The 19,865-nt window shown below is 48.5% G+C and overlaps 1 protein-coding gene and 1 pseudogene across 1 annotated transcript in view; both read left to right on the top strand.

Moving 5' to 3' along the window:
- The window catches only part of PSME3 (proteasome activator subunit 3), a 294,102-nt gene that overhangs the window by 92,805 nt on the left and 181,432 nt on the right, over positions 1-19,865 (top strand). Inside the window, exon 5 of the mRNA XM_078645347.1 lies at positions 17,440-17,488. Coding sequence (XP_078501473.1) covers positions 17,440-17,488 — 49 coding nt within the window. The remainder of the gene's footprint in view (positions 1-17,439; positions 17,489-19,865) is intronic.
- Positions 4,997-5,692, top strand: LOC144756522 (homeobox protein Hox-D13 pseudogene; annotated as a pseudogene).

Here is a 19,865-nt window from a genome sequence, read left to right as displayed (position 1 = left end):
AAGGTGGGTGAAAGGGCTAAGGTTGGAGATTTTTTTCTGGGTGCAGGCATTTTCTTTAGCAGGACAACTTAAGGGCTACGTTCCTTGCTTGCGAAGGCATTAATAATGTGAAGATTTGGGAGCATCTTATTGGTCTGATTTGATGATAGAAGAATAATAGTGTCCTCTTCAAACTCTTGTTGCTTTACGAGACTACATGATATTAGGGAGATGGCACAAATTGAGAATCCCCCACTCACCCGGTCTGCGGGGGGAGATCCTCCTGAATGGTTGCTGGCTGCGGCCGGAGATCCACCTGAACCGTTGCTGGCTGCGGCCGGAGCACTCCAGCTCCTCTCCACTTCTGGCTGCGCAACGCGGGGCTCTCTCCATAGGCATGGGAGCCCTGCACTGCTATGTGGCGCTCTTCCTCTCTGGCCCCGGGGCTCTCTTCACCACGAGAGCCCCGGATGGGGACAGGCACTGGCTGGATGGGCAGCCACTGGGCACGCGAAAGTTGCAGGTACCACGCATGCGCAGGCAGCCCTCGCCCTCCCAGGTCTCCTTCCCGGGCCGGACTTAAAGTTGCTTTCTGTTTTGCATCTTTTGTTCATTCGCGCAGTGGCATGGCGACAGCTTGTTCGATTAGGCAACTTCGTGAGGCTTCATCTGTAGGTATTTAAGTGTCTCTGCGTCGTTGCGCTACACTGGACTGCTACTAACTCTCATTGTGTGATTTATTTACCAATGTACGCCGCAGCGTAAGACTCACTACACTTTAATGCCATTAGTAAACTTTACTGCTCTACTAGATTTAAACTTTTGGTGATTTCACAGTTGTAGAGCTACACTGCACTGTAGCGCATTAGTGATTAACCGTGTGCTACCAGTCGTGCTTCTTTGCGCTGCACAACTGATATTTAACTTTCAGTTAGACAGTTCTACTACTGCACTGGTTAAGGTTGTGCTACTAGTTGTTTCTTGGTGCTGCACTGCTGATATTTAACCCTTTGATGGTTATGCACCGCAGCACTGTAACAGTTAACCTTGCGCTACCCGTCGTGTTTATCGGCGCTGCACTGATATTTAAAATTAACCCTTTGATTGTTACACAGTTATACTGCTGCAGTGCAGCACTGCAGTAACTACCCTTGTGCTACGAGTTGGGCATCTCATGCGTTGCTGTGATGTTTACTGTTTAATGGTTACACAGTTATTGCATTAGTGCACCGATTAATCTTACACCACCAGTCGTGCTTCTCAGCGCTGCACTGCTGTTATTTACCCTTTCATAGTTAGACGTATACTGCTGCGGTGCCCAGCAGCACTACAACGGTTAACCTTGTGCTACCTGTCCTGCACACCTCACTGGACAGAAACAAAGTGATATCCATGGCAGTAAGGGCCCATAGAAACTGTACTCATCCTTAAGCGCTTCTTGCAGCAGCAGTGGTACCATTACTGCTGGCATTACTGCAGAATGCAGCGGTGTTAAGCGAGTTACCGCTGGTGCATGCCATGCCTCGTGTTAATAAATATCAGAGGTTACCAGTAGCGCGTCAAAGATGTCCTGGGCCCTGCAAGGAAGGAAAGTGTCCCCTTTGACTGCTGAAGGGAAAATTGCAGCATTAATCAGGGTTTCCAGTGCCCCGGTGGCACTGCACCTGCTGCATCAATGTTAGCTGCACCCTTGGAGTTACCCTGAAGTGTCACACTGACAGTGTTTACCTGATCCCCGAGCCTCGTGCTCCCTCTCTAGATCTAAATGCTTTCGGTTCAGTTCCCCGATGTCGTACCGATTTAATAAATAAACACGAAAGATTGTATATACTTTCTAGGTTGCGGAGATCCTATGATGCGATGGCAGCAATCTGACGGACTCTGCGTTTTTTTAAAGTATTTTTATGAGAAAGTAACATTAATGGTTGCATTTTCTCTCGGCTTCTCACACTAACATTAGTCAATTAGTCGCCAGGAAGGCCTAATCTATACCTTGTGCCGATTACACAACCCGGGCCCAAGTCCCCTTCTCCAGCCCAGAAGCCGGCACTGCTAATACCCAGGGGGGTGATAAATGCATTCACAGAAGAGGAAACCCACGTACATTAGCATTTCTTGTGAACTCCCCCTCTCCTGGTGTGTACACGTGTAATTAAGTGTTGAACATGGAGGAGAAGCTGAGGTATTATTTACACTTCTGTCTGCCGCACTGGGGTTCTGCAAAGAAACGGGACCCAGCAGATTTTATTATAGAAGTGAGACTTAAGTTTGATGTCACTGCATAAACAATGTTTGATGTTGCCGCATAAATGCAATGTTTCACGTTACCACAGGAATTCAAACTGACTCAATGGCGCATAACTGTTTGAGACCTCATCTTCTCCTCCTCATTCCCTATCCTTGTGCCTCAAGCTGCTCTTCTCCTCACTCAGTCCTTGAGCCTCACTCTGCTCTTTTCACACTCCTTCCTTGTTACTATGTATTTGGAGTAACTTGTAACCTATAGAGCGGAGGCTTGTGCCAAAGCAAAGAAAGCAATGAAAAGCGATGGCTGTGTTTTAATGCCAAGTGTAGTGTTTTCTTTTTGTGTTTTTTGCCAAATGGTTTTGTGTGTTTTGGCCGAAAGTAGTCTGCTGGGTTCTACCTACCCTCTTAAAGTAACAGAGCTACTGCTCTGCTCATTAAAAGTTAGGGAGTTGTAGTGATTGGATCAGAATTACAGGATCCGTGTCTGAAGTACTAAACCCCAGGTCTTAAGCTGGTCCCAAGATTGATTCCCAACCCCCAATACTCTTTTACATGTCTTAGGCTCTCTCTCGGCTCCTCACTACCACCCTTTCCTCCTTCTCCTGTCCTTGTTTATTTAAATCACATTACCAGAACCCAAGCCTGCAAATGTTACTACACCCACAGCGTTCCCTATACACCTCAGCAAGGACTGCAGCTTTGTTATTAAGGAAACGTCCATGCTCCCTGATGCCTCAGTGTTAGACTCTGGGACTTATAAACATGCCTTTGCAGTGCAATAGGTCTCATTTGCGAACATTTGAGATGTTGGCATAGTGAGTGACAGTGCCTTTTATGTTTTGAAAACCTGCAAGCGGTGCCTAAACACGCACTTTATACTATAAGTTGTAATCGTTGCTTACAAGAAGCAAGGCTGACAGTAAAAGAAGCGCAGCTACTGCCAGCCTTGCTTCTATTAAGCAACGTTTATAAGTACAAAGTGCGTGTTTAGGCACCGCTTTCAGGTTTTCAAAACATAAATAAAAGGCACTGTCATTTACAATGCCAATAGCTTCAACTCTCGCAAATGCGAGACCTATTGCATTGCAAATGCTTGTCTTTAGTTCTTGTTCGCAGGGTTTATGAAGCTTGGGGTCATTAGTGATAGTCTTATGTACTCATGGTAACACTTCAGTGTTGGAGTGCTGTCTCTGCCTGGCTTCCTTGTTATGCAGTGATTTTGACACTCACTTTCTTTGGTTTATGATTTTTTTTCTTCTTTTGGATGAACTTTGGGATTTTGAGAGATCACTTTGGGTCTTGTGCTCCGCTTCATTTGATGACTCTGCCGTATGTTGCATTAAATTATTTTGTTGCTTCTCCACTTGTCTGTTTTTCTTGTATTGAGTTGTCCCCGTCCCCCACCGCCTCCCCAAACTCCAAAGAACCTTTCTCCCCAAATGCAAGATTGAGGATGCTGAATAAATTCCTGCAGCTATGTCTGCCATTGTTATACAGTAAATTCTTGTTAAGCAGTCTAAAGGTTTGAGCGTCCCCTGGACTGCTTGTATATTGAGGCCGTGAGTGTCATTAGGACCTCGAGGAATTGGGGATTGCTCCACCTCTTTCTGTCCAGATAAACTGATATTATTTCTTCAGCTTTATTAGAGTAGATATGGTGCCTTTCTGGGGTGGTACCATCCACCGAGGCAACCAAGTCTGGCAAATATTCATTGCTGCAAAGTATCTGATCTGCTATAGCTTCAGAAGGCTGCATATTCTCTCTGGGATCAAACAAATGGTCCAGTTTTTGGGTTTCGCCTGCCGAAAGGCTGCGCTCTGCGCAGCTTTTCAGCGCAGGTGAAATCCTTTGTTGACAATAAGGAGTTCGGGAACGTCCCCCGGCTCTCATTGGCTAGCTCCATAAATGGAGGCTAGCCATTGAGTGCCGGATCTGTCCGTCAAGGCCGGACCAGATTCGGGGGCGTTCCCGAGATTTTTTCCCTGGGCGGAGTTACGTTTTTTCCGTTCCCTCCCCTTTCACTGAAAGTGATTTCAGATGCGCTGTCCATTCCCGCCCCCTCTGTGTGCCTTTCCGCCCCCCCTCGCTGTCCTGTGCACGTTTCCCGCCGTCTGTGTCCTCTCCCGCCCTCCTCCCGCCGTCCGTGTCTTCTCCCGCCCTCCTCCCGCCGTCCGTGTCTTCTCCCGCCGTCCGTGTCTTCTCCCGCCGTCCGTGTCCTCTCCCGCCGTCCGTGTAGAAAGTGAGTTGATGGGAAACACGTAGATGTATCTGTAGCTCGTGCAAGGGTTCGTACCTTACAGTGAAGGGAAAATAGGCTCTGAAATCTGATAAAATCGTCAGAAGTATATGCCGGATGTGGGTAGTCCTTGTGCTGGAGGCAAGAGCCCTCCTTGTGATGGCGGGTGGTGGTTGGGGGCGAGGGGGGGGGGGGGCAGAGTGCTGGAGGCCTCAGTGTTGGATAGTGGGTTGGGGGCAGACTCCTCTTGCAGGAGGGCCTGTGCGCAGGGGAGTGGGCCCAGATCACCTTGTGTTGGGGGTTGAGGGCAGAGATTCCCAAGCGCTCCAGGACCACGTTGCCTCAGACGGCCAATGGCCTTGCACTTGGCACGCTGCGCACACATTCCTCCCACTCCCCTCTCCCTCCCTCTGGCTGGAGGTTAGTTTTTATCACCGCACCGCGGTGACCTAACCTGCTTGGGGGGATGCCTGGCTCTGCCATGCCTGGCCGGGGGTGGAGGAGAGAGCCGTGCGCAGGCCCCTGAGAGGGACATGGACGGGCTCCGAGCGGAGGGCACCTCTTCCAGCGGCCAGGCCCGGGGCTTCCTCGCCTCCCCCAACGTCTTCGGGCCCACCGCTGGCCGAGCAACATCTGGCTTCGCCTTCTCCGGCCCGGGGAGGTCGTCCGGCGCTGCGCGCTTGGACTCCGGCAAGGATGGGGCCGGCGCGCCCTCCCTGGGCTATGGCTACCACTTTGGGAACGGATACTACAGCTGCCGCATGTCGCACGGGGTGGGGGTGCAGCAAAGCGCCCTGAAGCCCTCGCCTCATGGCGCCTTCCCGGTGGAGAAGTACATGGACGTGCCCGCCTTGGGCAGCGGGGCGAGCGCGCAGGGCAGCGAGGGATCCTCGCGGGCCAAGGAAGTCTCCTACTTCCCGGGGTACCCCGGGCCCTACCAGCCCATGCCCGGGTACATCGACGTGGCGTCCGGCTTCGGGCCGGGCGAGCCCAGGCACGAGGCATACATCCCCATGGACGGCTACCAGTCGTGGACCCTGGCGAACGGCTGGAGCGGCGGCGTGTACTGCGCCAAGGAGCAGCCTCAGGGCGCGCACTTCTGGAAGTCATCCTTCGCAGGTGAAGGCTTTTATCCTTCTCATGGACATGACTGGGGCAGCTGCATCTGTCTGGAAGATAGAACGGGGCGCTTTTGCCAAATCCAATTACAGCTCATGGTAAGAAACTGACGAGCAAGGCAGATGCGTGGGTTCACATGGAGGCTGTATACACGGTATGTGAGTGCGTGATGTGGGGTGTGTCTGTGTGTATGTGTGTGCGGTGTGTGTATGAAATGGTCGTGTTTGCGTGGTGTGTGCATGGTGTGTACATGGGATATGTGTGTGCGCAGTGTGTGTGTTTGTGCATGGTATGTGTGGGGTTTGTGTTTTTATATGGTATGTGTGTTTCGCGTGTGTGATTATAGCTGTGTGTGGACATGTGTGTGGACATGCCATGTGTATGTGTGCATGGTGTTTATGTCAGTCTGTCTGTCAAGGGGGATGTTTTAATAATGGAAGTTATGGGCCACCAAAACGTCCACGGGAACACACATGCGCGTGCACTCGGCGTATTTCATTGCAACTCTCAGAATGATTCCCGTAATCACATCGCGTCCGGAGAGCTTTCCTCTGGGCTGAGGGTTTCTGAATCCCATGTGAAGTTTGACAAGTGCACACCACGACACTGCGCTTGACATGCAAACAGCGCCTCGGTTAATATGTGCTTGGAGAAGCCTCCCCACACACAGACCCAATTACACCGAACCTCTGGCACATGTCGTCAGACGCCACGGAGGTAACAACAGGGGTTGCGCCGCGATTCCTGAATTTCATCAAGTATAAATTATGTGCACTACAACTCGCTTAAGTGCCGGCGATTTATGTGCAGGGAGGCATGCCTTTGATCTCCCATCTGCCCTCCCAGGCGCCTTTCTATTCTCGCCCGTGCTACACGCTCCGGACAAATTCAAACATTGAAACTTTGCGACCGCCACACATTACAAGACTTTTCTGGAACTCAATTGCTTTTACTTTGGGCTTTTGTTCCGGGGCAACCTTTATCAGTGGATCTGGTGTAAGAAAGCAATGTCACTCTGACATTTTCTGGAAATGAATGTGAATGCGATTCTCTTAGAAAAGCCGAAGTTCTTTCGCATCTGTTGCATGGCAATCAATACATACTGTATGTACATTTTCTTGCGTAACTGCAGTTATTCAGACACCGGATATTCGTGAAAGAATAAAGTATGTATATCAGAATAAGGGCAATTTATTGTTCTTAGTGGACACTGAAATAGCAGACCACGCATTTCTGTTTAGCCAAGTTTATTACATTATATGACTTTAAGCGAAATAAAAAAACACATGTACATCGAACGTTATTAAATACAACACATGTTTACGTAAATTAGTATTTCCTGCTTTTAGCTATCGCTGAAATAAGTCAGTACAATTTATCTGTTTTTTAGCAGTAAGAGCATTAAAAATAGCCCAAGATAGTGTCCCTAAATTAATTTTTAAAAAGTGCAGTTTAATTAAAAGCAGACGATGGCTGTCGATGAAACGGTAATCCACAGGGTTTCTTCCAATTTGTGAAGTTTGATTTCGGGCCTCGTTTTATCTTAAAATATAAACTATATTTTTACTCCAATCCGTTCATTTTATTAGGTGTTTCTAGTGAAACACTAAGGAATATATGTTGCTTTGTTGTTTCAAACAGTGCACCCTGTGAAATGGTCGTCAGTGAAATAGTACATTATCGGCTTTGTTCTGGTTTGTGCCATTCACTTTTCGGTGACAGTTGTCAGTGGAACAATACACTCTATTTGGTTACAGTGGGTGCAGGTTATGGTTGCTATCAGGGTATTTCGACAGTATCTTGGTGCTGAGAGGCAGTAAGAGTGTGTAAAATACAACTCAAGAATCCTAACCAAGAAACAGGACAGGTCTTCCTACCTCTCTGTGTGCACTGAAAAGGCCCTGACATGTCCTGACACATTTAGCTGCTGGTATTCTGATTCTCACATTTTGGTTGGCAATGAAACATATAAACAATTTGTGCACGTAATTGTTATATATTAGTTAGTGAAAACAAAAAAACGAAATATTTTGCTTAAATTCGTGCAGTTTATTATTAGGCGAAGACGTCAGTCAACTAAGAAATTACATTTTGGTGCGATTACTGCGGTTTATGATGAGGTGTTGGGTGCCAGTGAAAAAAAATAATATTCATTTTGCTGCCATGTGTGCAGTTTATACAGAGGAGGTAGCTGCCACTGCAGTATTAAACTATATTTCATGTACAATTATTTCAGTGGGTGCTCAGTTGAGGTGTTACTAGTGAAACAGTAAATTGACTTTTGTATACATTTTGTGCAGTTTAGGAGGTGTGTGTTCTCAAGCAAAAAGCTAAATATTGTGCAACAGTTAGTGGTGTTGGATGGTTGTTACTGAAGCAATAACATGTATTTTATACATTAGAGCAGTTCAATACTTGGTCTTGGTATACACCCAATATGCTTTTTGGGTTTCGCCTGCCGAAGGCTGCGCTCTGCGCAGCTTTTCGGCGCAGGTGAAATCCTATGTTGACCATAAGGACTTCGGGGACGTCCCCCGGCTCTCATTGGCTAGCTCCATAAATGGAGGCTAGCCATTGAGTGCCGGATCTGTCCGTCAAGGCCGGACCAGATTCGGGGGCGTTCCCGAGATTTTTTCCCAGGGCGGAGTTACGTTTTTTCCCGTTCCCTCCCCTTTCACTGAAAGTCTGTCCATTCCCGCCCCCTCCGTGTGCCTTTCCGCCCCCCCTCGCTGTCCTGTGCACGTTTCCCGCCGTCCGTGTCCTCTCCCGCCCCCTCCCGCCGTCCGTGTCCTCTCCCGCCCCCTCCCGCCGTCCGTGTCCTCTCCCGCCCCCCTCCCGCCGTCCGTGTCCTCTCCCGCCCCCCTCCCGCCGTTCGTGTCCTCTCCCGCCCCCTCCCGCATACTGGCCTATAGCGCTAACAAATTATGCATACAAGACACATAATAGTTAGGCAGGTTTGTTCCAGTTTTTTTATTTATTAGAATGATCCTAGAGCAACGCCTGTAGCGTCCGCCAAGCTATATACCACAGTTTGAGAGCACTATAAAAAGTTAACACACATTTATGTAACATTCATTTCGATTTGTATTGTAGATCTGCTCTCGGTTATATTAAAACAAGTTGGAAAATACGTCGTGATTCTATGATTAAGACTACTGTAAAGATAAAGCTGGGCTTCTAGATTGTCAGTTTCTATTTCCGTGTTTCACATGCCAGTAAAAACACCCTTGAACGTGGGTGTAGCCCCAGCCTGCCGCAGACTATCGCTGCAAAACGCCCATGCAGCTTATGACCGGCTCTATAGCGAAGCAGCCACTGTTAGTCTCCACTGCCATCACACTGTTAGTCTCCACTGCCATCACAGGAGCTAACACTGAATCCATTCAATGGACAGAGGTACTTACTAATGTCATATGGCATCTTCCCGGTGACTGCTCTCTGCTAGGGTTCGGCGGAGGATCTGTCAGCCGTAGCTCCTGACAGGCAGTGGATGGTGCGCCTGCTACCAAGCTTCTCCTCAAACCCGGAAGAAGGCGGCGGGCTCGCGACTCTCCGTAGGCTGTTACCATATATAGTCAACTCGGTGCCTAGTTTCCAGCGGCCGCCCTTCCCTCGGAGCCAGCGCTGCTGCCTGCAGAAGGAACTGGCGGAAGCAACGTCAGGAGACCTGGCCAGTGAGCAGCCAGGGAAATGAGGAAGAGGCGCTGGAATAGAAACATAGAGAGGAGGAGGACGAGGAGCTGGTCTCAACAGTACGGGAAGCTGGTGGCCATGTTGGAACTTATCATTTTCTACTTTACTGGGCACAGAATGAGTTCGAATCGTAAAATAAAAGAGATAAGATGCAATGTTGGACATTTCCTTTCAGTTTTGTTGTGTTTTCAATCTACCACAACACAGTCGCCCTATTAATACATTTCAAGTATTCCCTTTCTAGTTAGATGGACTTACATAGTTCGATGAAACAGTTACTTTTTACTATAATAATTAAAAGACACAAACGTATGTCACTCTAAAGTGAATCCTGTTTAAGATGGCCGTCCTGTGTTCAAATCACATTGCGAGTCTTGCCTACATACACACATCGCCACTGCTACAATAATTAGTATGAGTCAGGAGTAGGTGTGGCTCCGATTTTAGGGTGTGGTTCCTTGTAGGAAAGATTTGAACACCTATTAAATACACTGAACAAGCAGCGTAAGTGTTACGTTTTTTTCCCGTTCCCTCCCCTTTCACTGAAAGTCTGTCCATTCCCGCCCCCTCCGTGTGCCTTTCCGCCCCCCCCCCTCGCTGTCCTGTGCACGTTTCCCGCCGTCCGTGTCCTCTCCCTCCCGCCGTCCGTGTCCTCTCCCGCCCCGAATGACGGGAGAGAGGGGAGAACCAAGGAAGGAAGAACAAGCATTTACAATGCAACGGTTTCGCCTTTGGAAAAGTTAGAGCTATTGGCAATGTAAAGGACAATGCCATTTATTTATCTGTTTTCAAAACCAACACATAAATACAAATGTTGTCATTTACAATGCCAATAGCTCAAACTTTTCCAAAGGCGAAACCGTTGCATTGTAAATGCTTGTTTCCCCCATGACCTCACCAGGGGGAGTATTCTGATGCCTTTGACCTGTCATAATTGCCCATTTACTTGAAGAGGTCTGTGCTTCTTTCCTTCCTTGCTTATTTTTTATTGTTAGGTATCCCCTAATTAGCTCATTCTGTTTCCATTAGTCTTTTTTTGATGCCTAAGGGACCTTTATTGGAGTTTGTTTGCCTACATTCAAGCTGGGGCTAACTGCTTCCTTTTACAACATGCTACAGTCCATTTCTCAAAATGTTTTTTCCCCTCGTTTGATTAGAACTTATTTACATTTGGTTTGGCTACTGTGAGACCTGGTTTAAACAGTAACGGTGGGTTCAGTTTCCAACTTTCCATTTTTGTCTGTGCCTACCGTCACAAAACAAGCACTTTCAAACCTGAAATAGATCTATATCTTTCTCTGAGAACAGTCAAATTATTTTGCATGTGTCCACTGCTTGTTTGCAGGTGCCTGTAATCTAAGCCCATCCGCGACTGGACGACTTCCTTTCTACTCCGTTTCTCTCAGCATGAACACTTCTCTGGTTTATGCAGGGAGCGCTTTATGTTGGTCAGGTTGATCTATGTAGAGCCTTGCTATGGCACTGTTTCAGTATTGTTGGGAGGGCAGGCCTTCTTTCTAAAGTTGTCTGCACTCTTGTTAGTTTGTAGTATCTCTGGTTACTGTTGGTGTCAAATCCATGTCGAGCTGAGACTGAATTTGACACCCTGACTATTACTTGCTCTCATTTCTCAGACTTGCTAGCAGCCTCTCACTCGCACTATTACTCCTGGAGGTGTGGTCTCTGTCTGCTTTGTGGTGCATGCCTTCGAGACGTAGGTCCATGTCTGAGCTACTCTGCCTGCAAAACGTATTTACTATCATTGCTCCTTAAGAACAAACTAATTTTTTGAATTTCCTGCATATACTTTGGTGCCTGAACTTTCCCAGTTACTATTTCAGAGATCGCCATTATTGGAAAGAGTGAGATTGTCTAATACATTTTAAATCCATAATGAACAACTTTGAAAGGTCTTGTTACACAGTATAAAAACAAAAACCAATTTGTAAGATCAACCAAGTCCGTTTACAAGATCAGATAATCTGCATATCTGAAAGACACGTTCGTGATAGATTCCTTACCTTAGAATATCCCCAGGCGTCAGACTGGATCTGGAAAGTTTTTTGCCAGCAGTACCCTTGCACGTCGGTAGGTGGCGTCGCCGGCTCCGCGTCCATCGCTGGCGTTGTAAGCGTCGAGATGACTTCAAGGAGACTTAGGAGCCACCCATACGCGCTGAATTCAGTTTTCTTTTTCCGTGCCAGCAAGCGCAGATCCGGTTAGAGCACGTACCCTAGTCACTTTTTTACTAGCTTTTCTAAGACCTTTGTCTCTACTTCTTTTGAGTCCTTGACTCCTGGTGCCATGTAGGGATGCCTGGGTTGAAGTCTGCGGGGCCTGTCGCCATACGATGTCGGTGGCTGACCCTCATGGCATCTGTCTCTACTGTCTGGAGCACGACCATGTCTCAGTCTGGCCATGGCTCCGAAGGCTTTGCGGGAGCGCTCACGAAAGCTGCTGGAAGCTATGCAGTCGTGTCAGTGCCGTTCGAGGTCCAGGGGTCGCTCAAGGGACCGACCTGGGAGCAACCAACCTCCTCTGGGTCTAAGTCTTCACTCTCTGAATTGGGTAAAAGACATCACAAGAAAGTCGAGGAAGCGTGTTCGCTAGCTGACATCCCCCCCGCCCCCCGTCGGTGTCCGGATGAGGAGTCCAGGGGGTTCATCCCCCGCGGCTCCATTGGAGCCTAGGAGTACCGCGGCCTACCCACCTTATCCCGCCTTTTCAGGCCTAGGGCTCCCGCAGGCGCGCCTTCGGTCCCCGCAGTCACTTTTGAGGACCCTCGCTGGCCACCTGCTCCGCCCTCTGCTCCGGCGCCTTAAGGTCCTCTGCCGGTGGCTCCGGTGCCCCCCTGCGGCTCCTTTCTCGGCATCAGCCCTTGCGTGAATTCCCGGGCAATTTTGCTCCAGCTTGGGACCCTAATTGGGACATGGAGCTGGATTAGCGCCGGGAACGGCGCCGTTGGAGCACTTGTTTTCCCCAGTGCTCCTCTGCTGCTGCCGCCTGTACCACGGGCTGTGGAGGAGGGGGATGACTGGGAGGGGTCCAAAGACCCTCTTGTGTCTGAAAATGAGTGGGTGGAAGACTGAGGACGCAGGTGGCCTTGATTTATGTCCTCCCGCAATCATGGAGGAGGGTGCCACATATACTATGGTGCTCCGTAGAGCAGCTGAGGCCCTTTACCTGCCTACTGTCACTCAAGACCAACCTCCTTTCTGAGGTGCTTCAGCCGGCGGCAAGTTCTATGGAACCACTGCTCCCGTTTAATGAGGCCTTGACTAGTGTTTTGTTGGGCACCTGGTCTAGGCCAGCCACATGGGTTCCTGTGGATCTGAACGTGGCCAGGCGTCATCGCCCGGCACCTTTCTGACAAATCCTCCTACTCCGGGAAGCCTGGTCATTCAGGCCTCCACTTCCCAAAGTGCATTCCCTACTTCCCCGCCGGATAAGGAATCTAAAAAGCTGGAGCAGTTTGGCAAGAGGTTATTTTCCTTTGCCAACTTGCAGCTACGGTCAGTCAACACTGCATTCCTTTTGGGCTGCTACTCTCACGCTGTGTGGGACACAGTGGCGCAGACACTAACCTAGTGTCCGTAAGATGTTCGGGCTGTACTTTGCCAGGCTGTGGCGGAGGGAAAGGATGCAGCTAAGTTTGCCATTCGGTGTGGCCTGGACACCGCGGATTCTTTAGGGAGAGCAATCTCCACAACAGTGGCACTGCTTTTCCATGCCTGGCTATGTGCCACTGGGTTTTCGGGGGATGTCCAGAGTTTCCTCATGGACATGCCTTTTTGATGGTACTCTCCTGTTTGGCGATAAGGCAGACTGTGCGCTGTGGTGTTTCAAGGACTCTCTGGCTACGGCCAAGTCTTTGGGTCTCTCCACCACATGCCCGGCCACGTCTACCTTTCGTTCCTTTCGTGGCCACGAAAGGGGCGCCCCTGCCCACTCGTTCAGTCAGAAGCCTGTGCAGAACCAAACTCAGTGTGGGCGTGGAGGCCGCCGTCGCGGCACAGGGGGCCAGCGTGCGGGTCCGTCCACCTCCGCTCCCGCAACATCCACCTCCAAAGCCTTCCTGGTCCGAGCGTTGGGGTGCACCCCATGCCTGTGGGCGGCAGGATTCGACATCCAATCCCCCACTGGCGTTCTGTCACTTCCAGCAAGTGGGTGCTGCAACTCATTCGGAGGGGTTACTCCCTCCCCTTTGTGTCTACCCCCCCCAGCCATGCCTCCTCCATTCCACTGCATGTCGGGGGATCACTTTGCGCTTCTCCAACAGGAAGTCATGGCCCTCTTGGCCAAGGGGGCCATCGAGTGAGTTCGTGGGCCAGAAGTAGGACGTGGTTGTTCCCACTACTTTCTGGTCCCCAAGCAGTACAAAGGGGGCTTGGGTCTTGGCTGCCCTTGACCCTAAAGACTGGATGGTAGCGTTGGACTTGCAGAAAGCATATTTTCACATCCCTGTCCTGCAGGCCCACCAGCGTTACAAGAGCATTTTCAGTTTGCCGTGCTCCGCTTCGGCCTTAGCGCCCCTCGGGTGTTCACAAAAGTGATGGCGGTGGTCAGGGGTGTCAGTCTTCCCCTACCTCGACGACTGGTTGTTGAAGGTGGCCTCGCCCCAGGCAGTTGACACTCACCTTCAAACTACGGCCGACCACCTGCATTTGCTGGGGTTCTCCATCAACGTGCAGAAGTCACACTTGAGTCCCCCCTCAGAAGCTCCCCTCATCGGAGCGGTTCTGGATTCGACGCGGTTTCAGGTTTATCCTCCAGAGCAACGAGTCCGGGATATTCAGGCTATGATTCCGATCTTTCAGCCCGGGTTTCAGTCAGGATGACCCTCCGGCTCCTGGGCCTGATGCATCCTGCTAGTGCAACATGCCTGGTGGCATTTGCAGGCTCTGCAGTGGGACCTAAAATTCCAGTGGGCGCAGCATCAGGGCAACCTGTCCGATCATGTCCATGTCTCTGAGGGCACTGCACGACAATTGCAGTGGTTGCTCACGAATCGCGATTGGGTCAACGGCAGATCCCTCTCCATTCCCCAACTGGAGCACACAGTAGTGACTGATGCGTCCCTCCTGGGATGGGGAGGCCACTTGGGGGAGGCGGAGATCAGAGGCCTCTGGTCTCCAGCGGCTCCATATCCACCTTTTGGAGCTTCGGGCGATCCGACTTCCACTGAAGGCATTCCTTCCCTCTATCCAGAGAAGTGTGGTGCAGGTGTTCACGGACAACACCACCGCCATGTGGTATTGCAAAAACAGAGCGTGGTGGGGTCCTGGACCTTATGGCAGGGGACTCTGCACCTCTGGACATGGCTGCAACATCAAGGCATTACCTTGGTTCAACACCTGGCAGGTTTTCTCTGAGGGCCAGAACGGACAAACTCAGCCGCCGGTGCTTGATGGATCACGAATGGCGTCTGAACTCGGACATGGATCAATGTCTTTCAGCAGTGGGGAGAGGCTTGGTTAGATCCGATTCGCCACCGAAGAGAACGCGCAATGTCATCAGTTCTGCGCATTGGAGTTTCCAAGGTGGCACTCGCTCGGCGACTTTTTGTCGCGAGTGAAGCTGCGGTCTGTTCGCCTTTCTGCCTATACTACTTCTGCCCAGAGTGCTGAAGATCATTCAACGCAACCGTGCCTAAGGCATCCTTGTGGCTCCGGAGTGGGCACGAATATACTTGTATCTCGAGCTACTCAACATGGCGATCGATCCCCCCGATCGGACTTCTGCTACAGGAGGAACAGCAGGGGACGATCCTCCACCCGAACCGGTCTAGCCTCCACCTTCATGTGTGGAGATTAAGCGGCGACAGTTAACCGCTTCCGATCTTCCTCCCGATGTCTGGGATGTCATTCTGGCAGCCAGGCGTCCCTCAACTAAGACGGTGTACGCCTGCAGGTGGCATGGTGCACAGCTAAGTCTGTGGATCCCCCTTTCTGCCCCTCTTTCCGAAGTCCTTCTGTTCCTTCTTGGTTTGGCCCAGCAGGGCTCTACTCTGGGCACTATCAAAGGTTATCTTTCGGCCATCTCTGCCTTTCTACGGCTTCCAGATCAGCATTCTCTTTTTATGTCTCCGGTAGTTAACTGTTTCCTGAAAGGCATTATGCACACTTTTCCTCCCGTGCCGTTCATTATGCCTCAATGAGGCTTAAACCTTGTCTTGACAAATCTGATGTGCGCTCCCTTCGAGCCCCTTCATAACTGTCCTTTGCATCTTCTCACACTCAAGACTGCTTTCCTGGTAGCTATCACCTCTGCCAGAAGAGTGAGTGAGCTCCAGGCTCTTTCTTTCTTCCAAACATCCTTTCCTTTCTGTTCATCCGGGCAAGGCGGTTAAGACCTGGCCTTCTTTCTTGCCAAAGGTTGTCACGCCCTTCCACATCGGGCAGACCATCACTTTGCCCACCTTCTTTCCGCATCCTTCAAAAGAGGAAAAGCGGCTCCACCGTCTGGACCCAAAACGTGCACTATCTGAAGCGCACACAACAGTTCCGGGTGGATGACCAACTTTTTGTTGGCTACGCGGGCGCCAAAAAAGGAGGGGCCGTGCACAAACTAACCATCTCTCAGTGGGTTGTTCTGTGCATTAAAGCATGTTACTCGTTCGCCAAGAAAGAGCCTCCTGTGGGGCTGCGTGCCCATTCTACCAGGGCAACAGCAGCCACTACTGCCTTGGGACGAGGCGTTCCCTTGCATGACATTTGTACGTGGGCTTCGCTGCACATGTTTACCAAGCATTACTGCCTTGACAGTCCAGTCCAAAGAGACTGCTTCTTTGGCTGTTTTGTTCTCCGTGACTTTCTGGGTGTAATCTTGTTCGCAGACCCACCACCAGGGCTGGTATTACTGGGGTATCTATTCTAAGGTAAGTAATCTATCACTAACTTGTCTCTTTCAGATGCACAAGTTACTACTTGTGCTATGATACAGCTGTAAGACATTAGTGATGGATTCCTTAAAGCCCCACCCATCCTCCCCGTTCTGCGCACTGATTTCTAGGGTTAAGGTCATCCCTTTCAGGGCACTAGTTTCATGGAACCGATGGTCAGTTTCTTGCATGCCTCTGCGTTCCTGGCACAGAGTCGTGTTCAGAACTGACGTCCGCACGCCTGGGTGGCGTCTAATTAGTCTCTGTGGTCATCTCGGCGCTTACGATGCCAGCGACGGATGCGGAGCCGCACGACGCCACCTACCGACACTTACTGCTGACGAAAAAAATTCTGGATGCAGTCTGATGCCTGGGGATATTCTAAGGTAATGAGTCTATCACTAACTAATGTCTCCTACAGATATATCGTTATACAAGTAGTAACTTGTGCATTAGGCACAGACACCTCAACAGAATGCCTGGAAAGTGCTGATCATTCCTAACTGTTAGTAGTTTATGAAGACTTGGGTCTGATTTCAGATTCCTTCCAAGTGAAAAGTGCCAAATTAATATTTTATTAAATTTTGTTATGACGTTTTAGTCTGGAAATGAATACAACCTCAATTTGTGTGTGCTTGGTCTAATGTTGAAACCATTGTGCTGCACACCTGGGAATAATGCAATTTTAGAATTCTGTATGATATGCATTTAGATTGGAACTGGGTAATATTAATACTTAAAATGTTGCTAACGTTTTTTGGAGGTGGTCTAGGTATGAATATTAGTGTTGTAACGTTACATCCTAATCTTTTTTCTTTATGTTCTCAGTAGCCCAAATAAAAGGAGAGTCCAGTTTGAAGAGTTCATGACTTTCAAATTCTAGATTGGATTGTGTTTGTGCCTAAATACAGATCCTTACCATAGACGTAGGCGTTATCCTTGAAAAGTCGGACTATGAAACTTGTCCATGCCATTCATCACATCTGTTAAGCATATCAATTTTGGTTGGCTATGATGTTGCAAAGCCAGAACACAAGGCAGGAGCTTTTTTTTGTAGTTTCGGTATCTATTCTGCAAGTATAACAAATTAATCAAACTTGCTTCAAAGACATACAAGCTACAGAGGCCGATTTAAATTTTGCGATACAGCAACTGACAGTGTCTCAGTACTGTTGTTCCTATGAGAGGGAGGTCTGTGTTCGTTGATTCAAATGATGAATGTATTAAATTCAAGGTTAGAAGTCTTTTCGACGACTTCATGATTCTTTTTTTTATTATTTTCAGCCGAATATGAAAAAGAGGAAGTTGGACGAAGGTGAAGACTGTTTATCCGGTAGGATTACAAATGGATGGATCTGCCTCAGTTTTCATGCTCTCGTTTTTCTGTACTATTTTGTCTGTTTTTATTTTGCTTGGTTCTAGCGTAGATAGCCTTAAAAAAGTAATATTATAATCTAGCAAATGTATAAATGTGACAAAGTTCTCGCGAACAAGCACTTTTAATTATCCATCCAGCATGCCTAGAGCACTATAATCTACAACAGATCATAAAGTCCACTGGCCTTATTCGGGTTTCTTTTGTTTTGCTTTGAGAGCCAGAATCTAATGCATGGATTTGCAGCAGCTGAGAACTGGAGCATAGAATGACCTGCCTTTCTTGGTCTGGAAACTGTTTTATCCTATCCACACCACGTTTCTTCCTTTCACGGTCTGTGCACTACTCATTAGAAGAGACGCCAGTTTCAAATTCATTTTTGTTTACTTTGTGTTCAACCAGCTTGTGCTGTGTAGCATGGTTGGGTTGCTAGTTTATAATATACATGGATTTCTAAACTTCTAGTGTACAGATTTCCCTGATAATTCTATTACTTCTGTATAATCAACTGACGTTACTACTTCTGTTTAAGATCAGTGCTATAAAGTTTCTCAGCCCATTGTGTGCCTATAACATGACCCTAGTGTTATTGCTGTGTCCCTGATGCATGATCGACTAGGCCCCCTGAGATCCATTACAGTTGGGCAGTTTATTTCTGTGAAAGTGATTGCGACAAAAGTTTGTCTGCCAATTTTAATCACCCTTTGTCACAACGTGAAGTGTGATTATCTGCCACTTCACTGCACCTACACATTTTATTGCTTTATTTCTTTGGGACAAAATGACCAACGATGATGAGAAAAGTGGGCTTATTTGGTGAGTACCTACCAGTTACTTCGTTGGTGGTGCGCCCGTGAGGGGGGTCATTTTGTCCTCCACACTTTTTTCACAATAATTGGTGCTTTCTGCTCATTCAGAAAAAAAGTCTTCGTACTGAATGTATTAAGAATTGTGTAAGCAATATTTCAGTCACTACCTGTTTTCTTGTAGACTGTTGAAAAAAGGTTTTTAAATGAAAGGCAAAAAAAGTGTTGCAAACGACCTCATATAAAATAAAGAAGAGGAGTCATTGTATAGTAGAAAACTGAAGCAATACGCATACTTTTTTTTGGTAAAAGGCTTGCCTTAGGGACCTTTATATATATTTTTTTTTTGTATGTTTGATTTTAGAGTGGAGGGTGACCCGTAGTTTCTTTTCCCTCGGTGCTCCTTTTTGAATATACGGTTTATTTCTGTATCGATGGTCCGCTGTAATTGGAGAAGTGTAAGCCTTAAACATATAACCTAAAATATTGCTTAAGGTTGAAGTTGGAAAATACCAGAGGTGCTGCAGCCAAGATTATCAGACTATGTATAATCAGGACAGTAAGCCGCCTTCTTGTTTTAACTCCACAGCCACCTTCTCCTGCTGTCTTTGCCTTCTCAATATAGGGTAGCCAAAAAATACACAGCAAAGCTCCTCACATACACGCAGCCTAATTTGGTGTCAAAATGCGCAGTGTTACGATAAAACTGAAGTGTTCTCCCCAGAACTCGTAGGGTTCACAGTAAGTCACCTCAACCCACACCTGCCCACCACATAGTAATAAACAACAAAAAAACTATGGTATCTGAGGGAAAGAAAGGGGCGGAGGTTTATCATAACTAGCATAGGCAATCCTTTGTCCAAGACACCTGAGATTTTTGCAGCTTAAAACATGCGAGGTGCAAAGGAGGAAGCCTGGCCCTCCGGAATTTCAGCAGTAGAAAGATTACATTGTCGGAAGGCCATCTTCCAGGATTCCTGTATCACAGGGGAGGTCTGCTAGCCTCTTGACGCCACATGCCTCAGCTGTGCCCCTAGGTTAGTCCTGAGCCTCAAAATTCCCTTTGATAGAGCACCAAGCCCTCGGGTGTATTACCAGAAACAATACAAATGTTTCAAGAGCAATGCAAACCACTTTACCCTACCCTAAGCTCTAGCTCCCCACTCTTGAAAACATATCAACAGCTCACCTAGATGTGAGTGAACCCACAGCTCATTACAATGCACTGTGGATGAATCGGTCTGGGTTATGTACCAACACTATTCCCCATCTTCTCCCCATCCAGTACTTCGTGAGGAAGATGAGGCAGCTGTACATGACCATCATCCTGGTGCAACCAACCTGGTTAGGCAGTTCTGGTATTCGATTCTCCTGCAAAGGTCAAGCAATCTTCACGAGAAGCTCCTTCTCACACATCAGAGCCAGACTGCTGAACCTTTCAATCTGGCACCTCCATTCCTAGCGTTTGGTTACATCAAACTCCCAGAAGAATGCATAGTTATCTTGGAGGTGAGAGCCTCTGCTCTTGC

This window comes from Lissotriton helveticus, chromosome 5_1 (assembly GCF_964261635.1).
Source record: "Lissotriton helveticus chromosome 5_1, aLisHel1.1, whole genome shotgun sequence".
In the NCBI taxonomy this organism is placed as follows: domain Eukaryota; kingdom Metazoa; phylum Chordata; class Amphibia; order Caudata; family Salamandridae; genus Lissotriton; species Lissotriton helveticus.
Note: the sequence above shows the minus strand (reverse complement) of the source record. Positions and strands in the feature narration are given on the sequence as shown.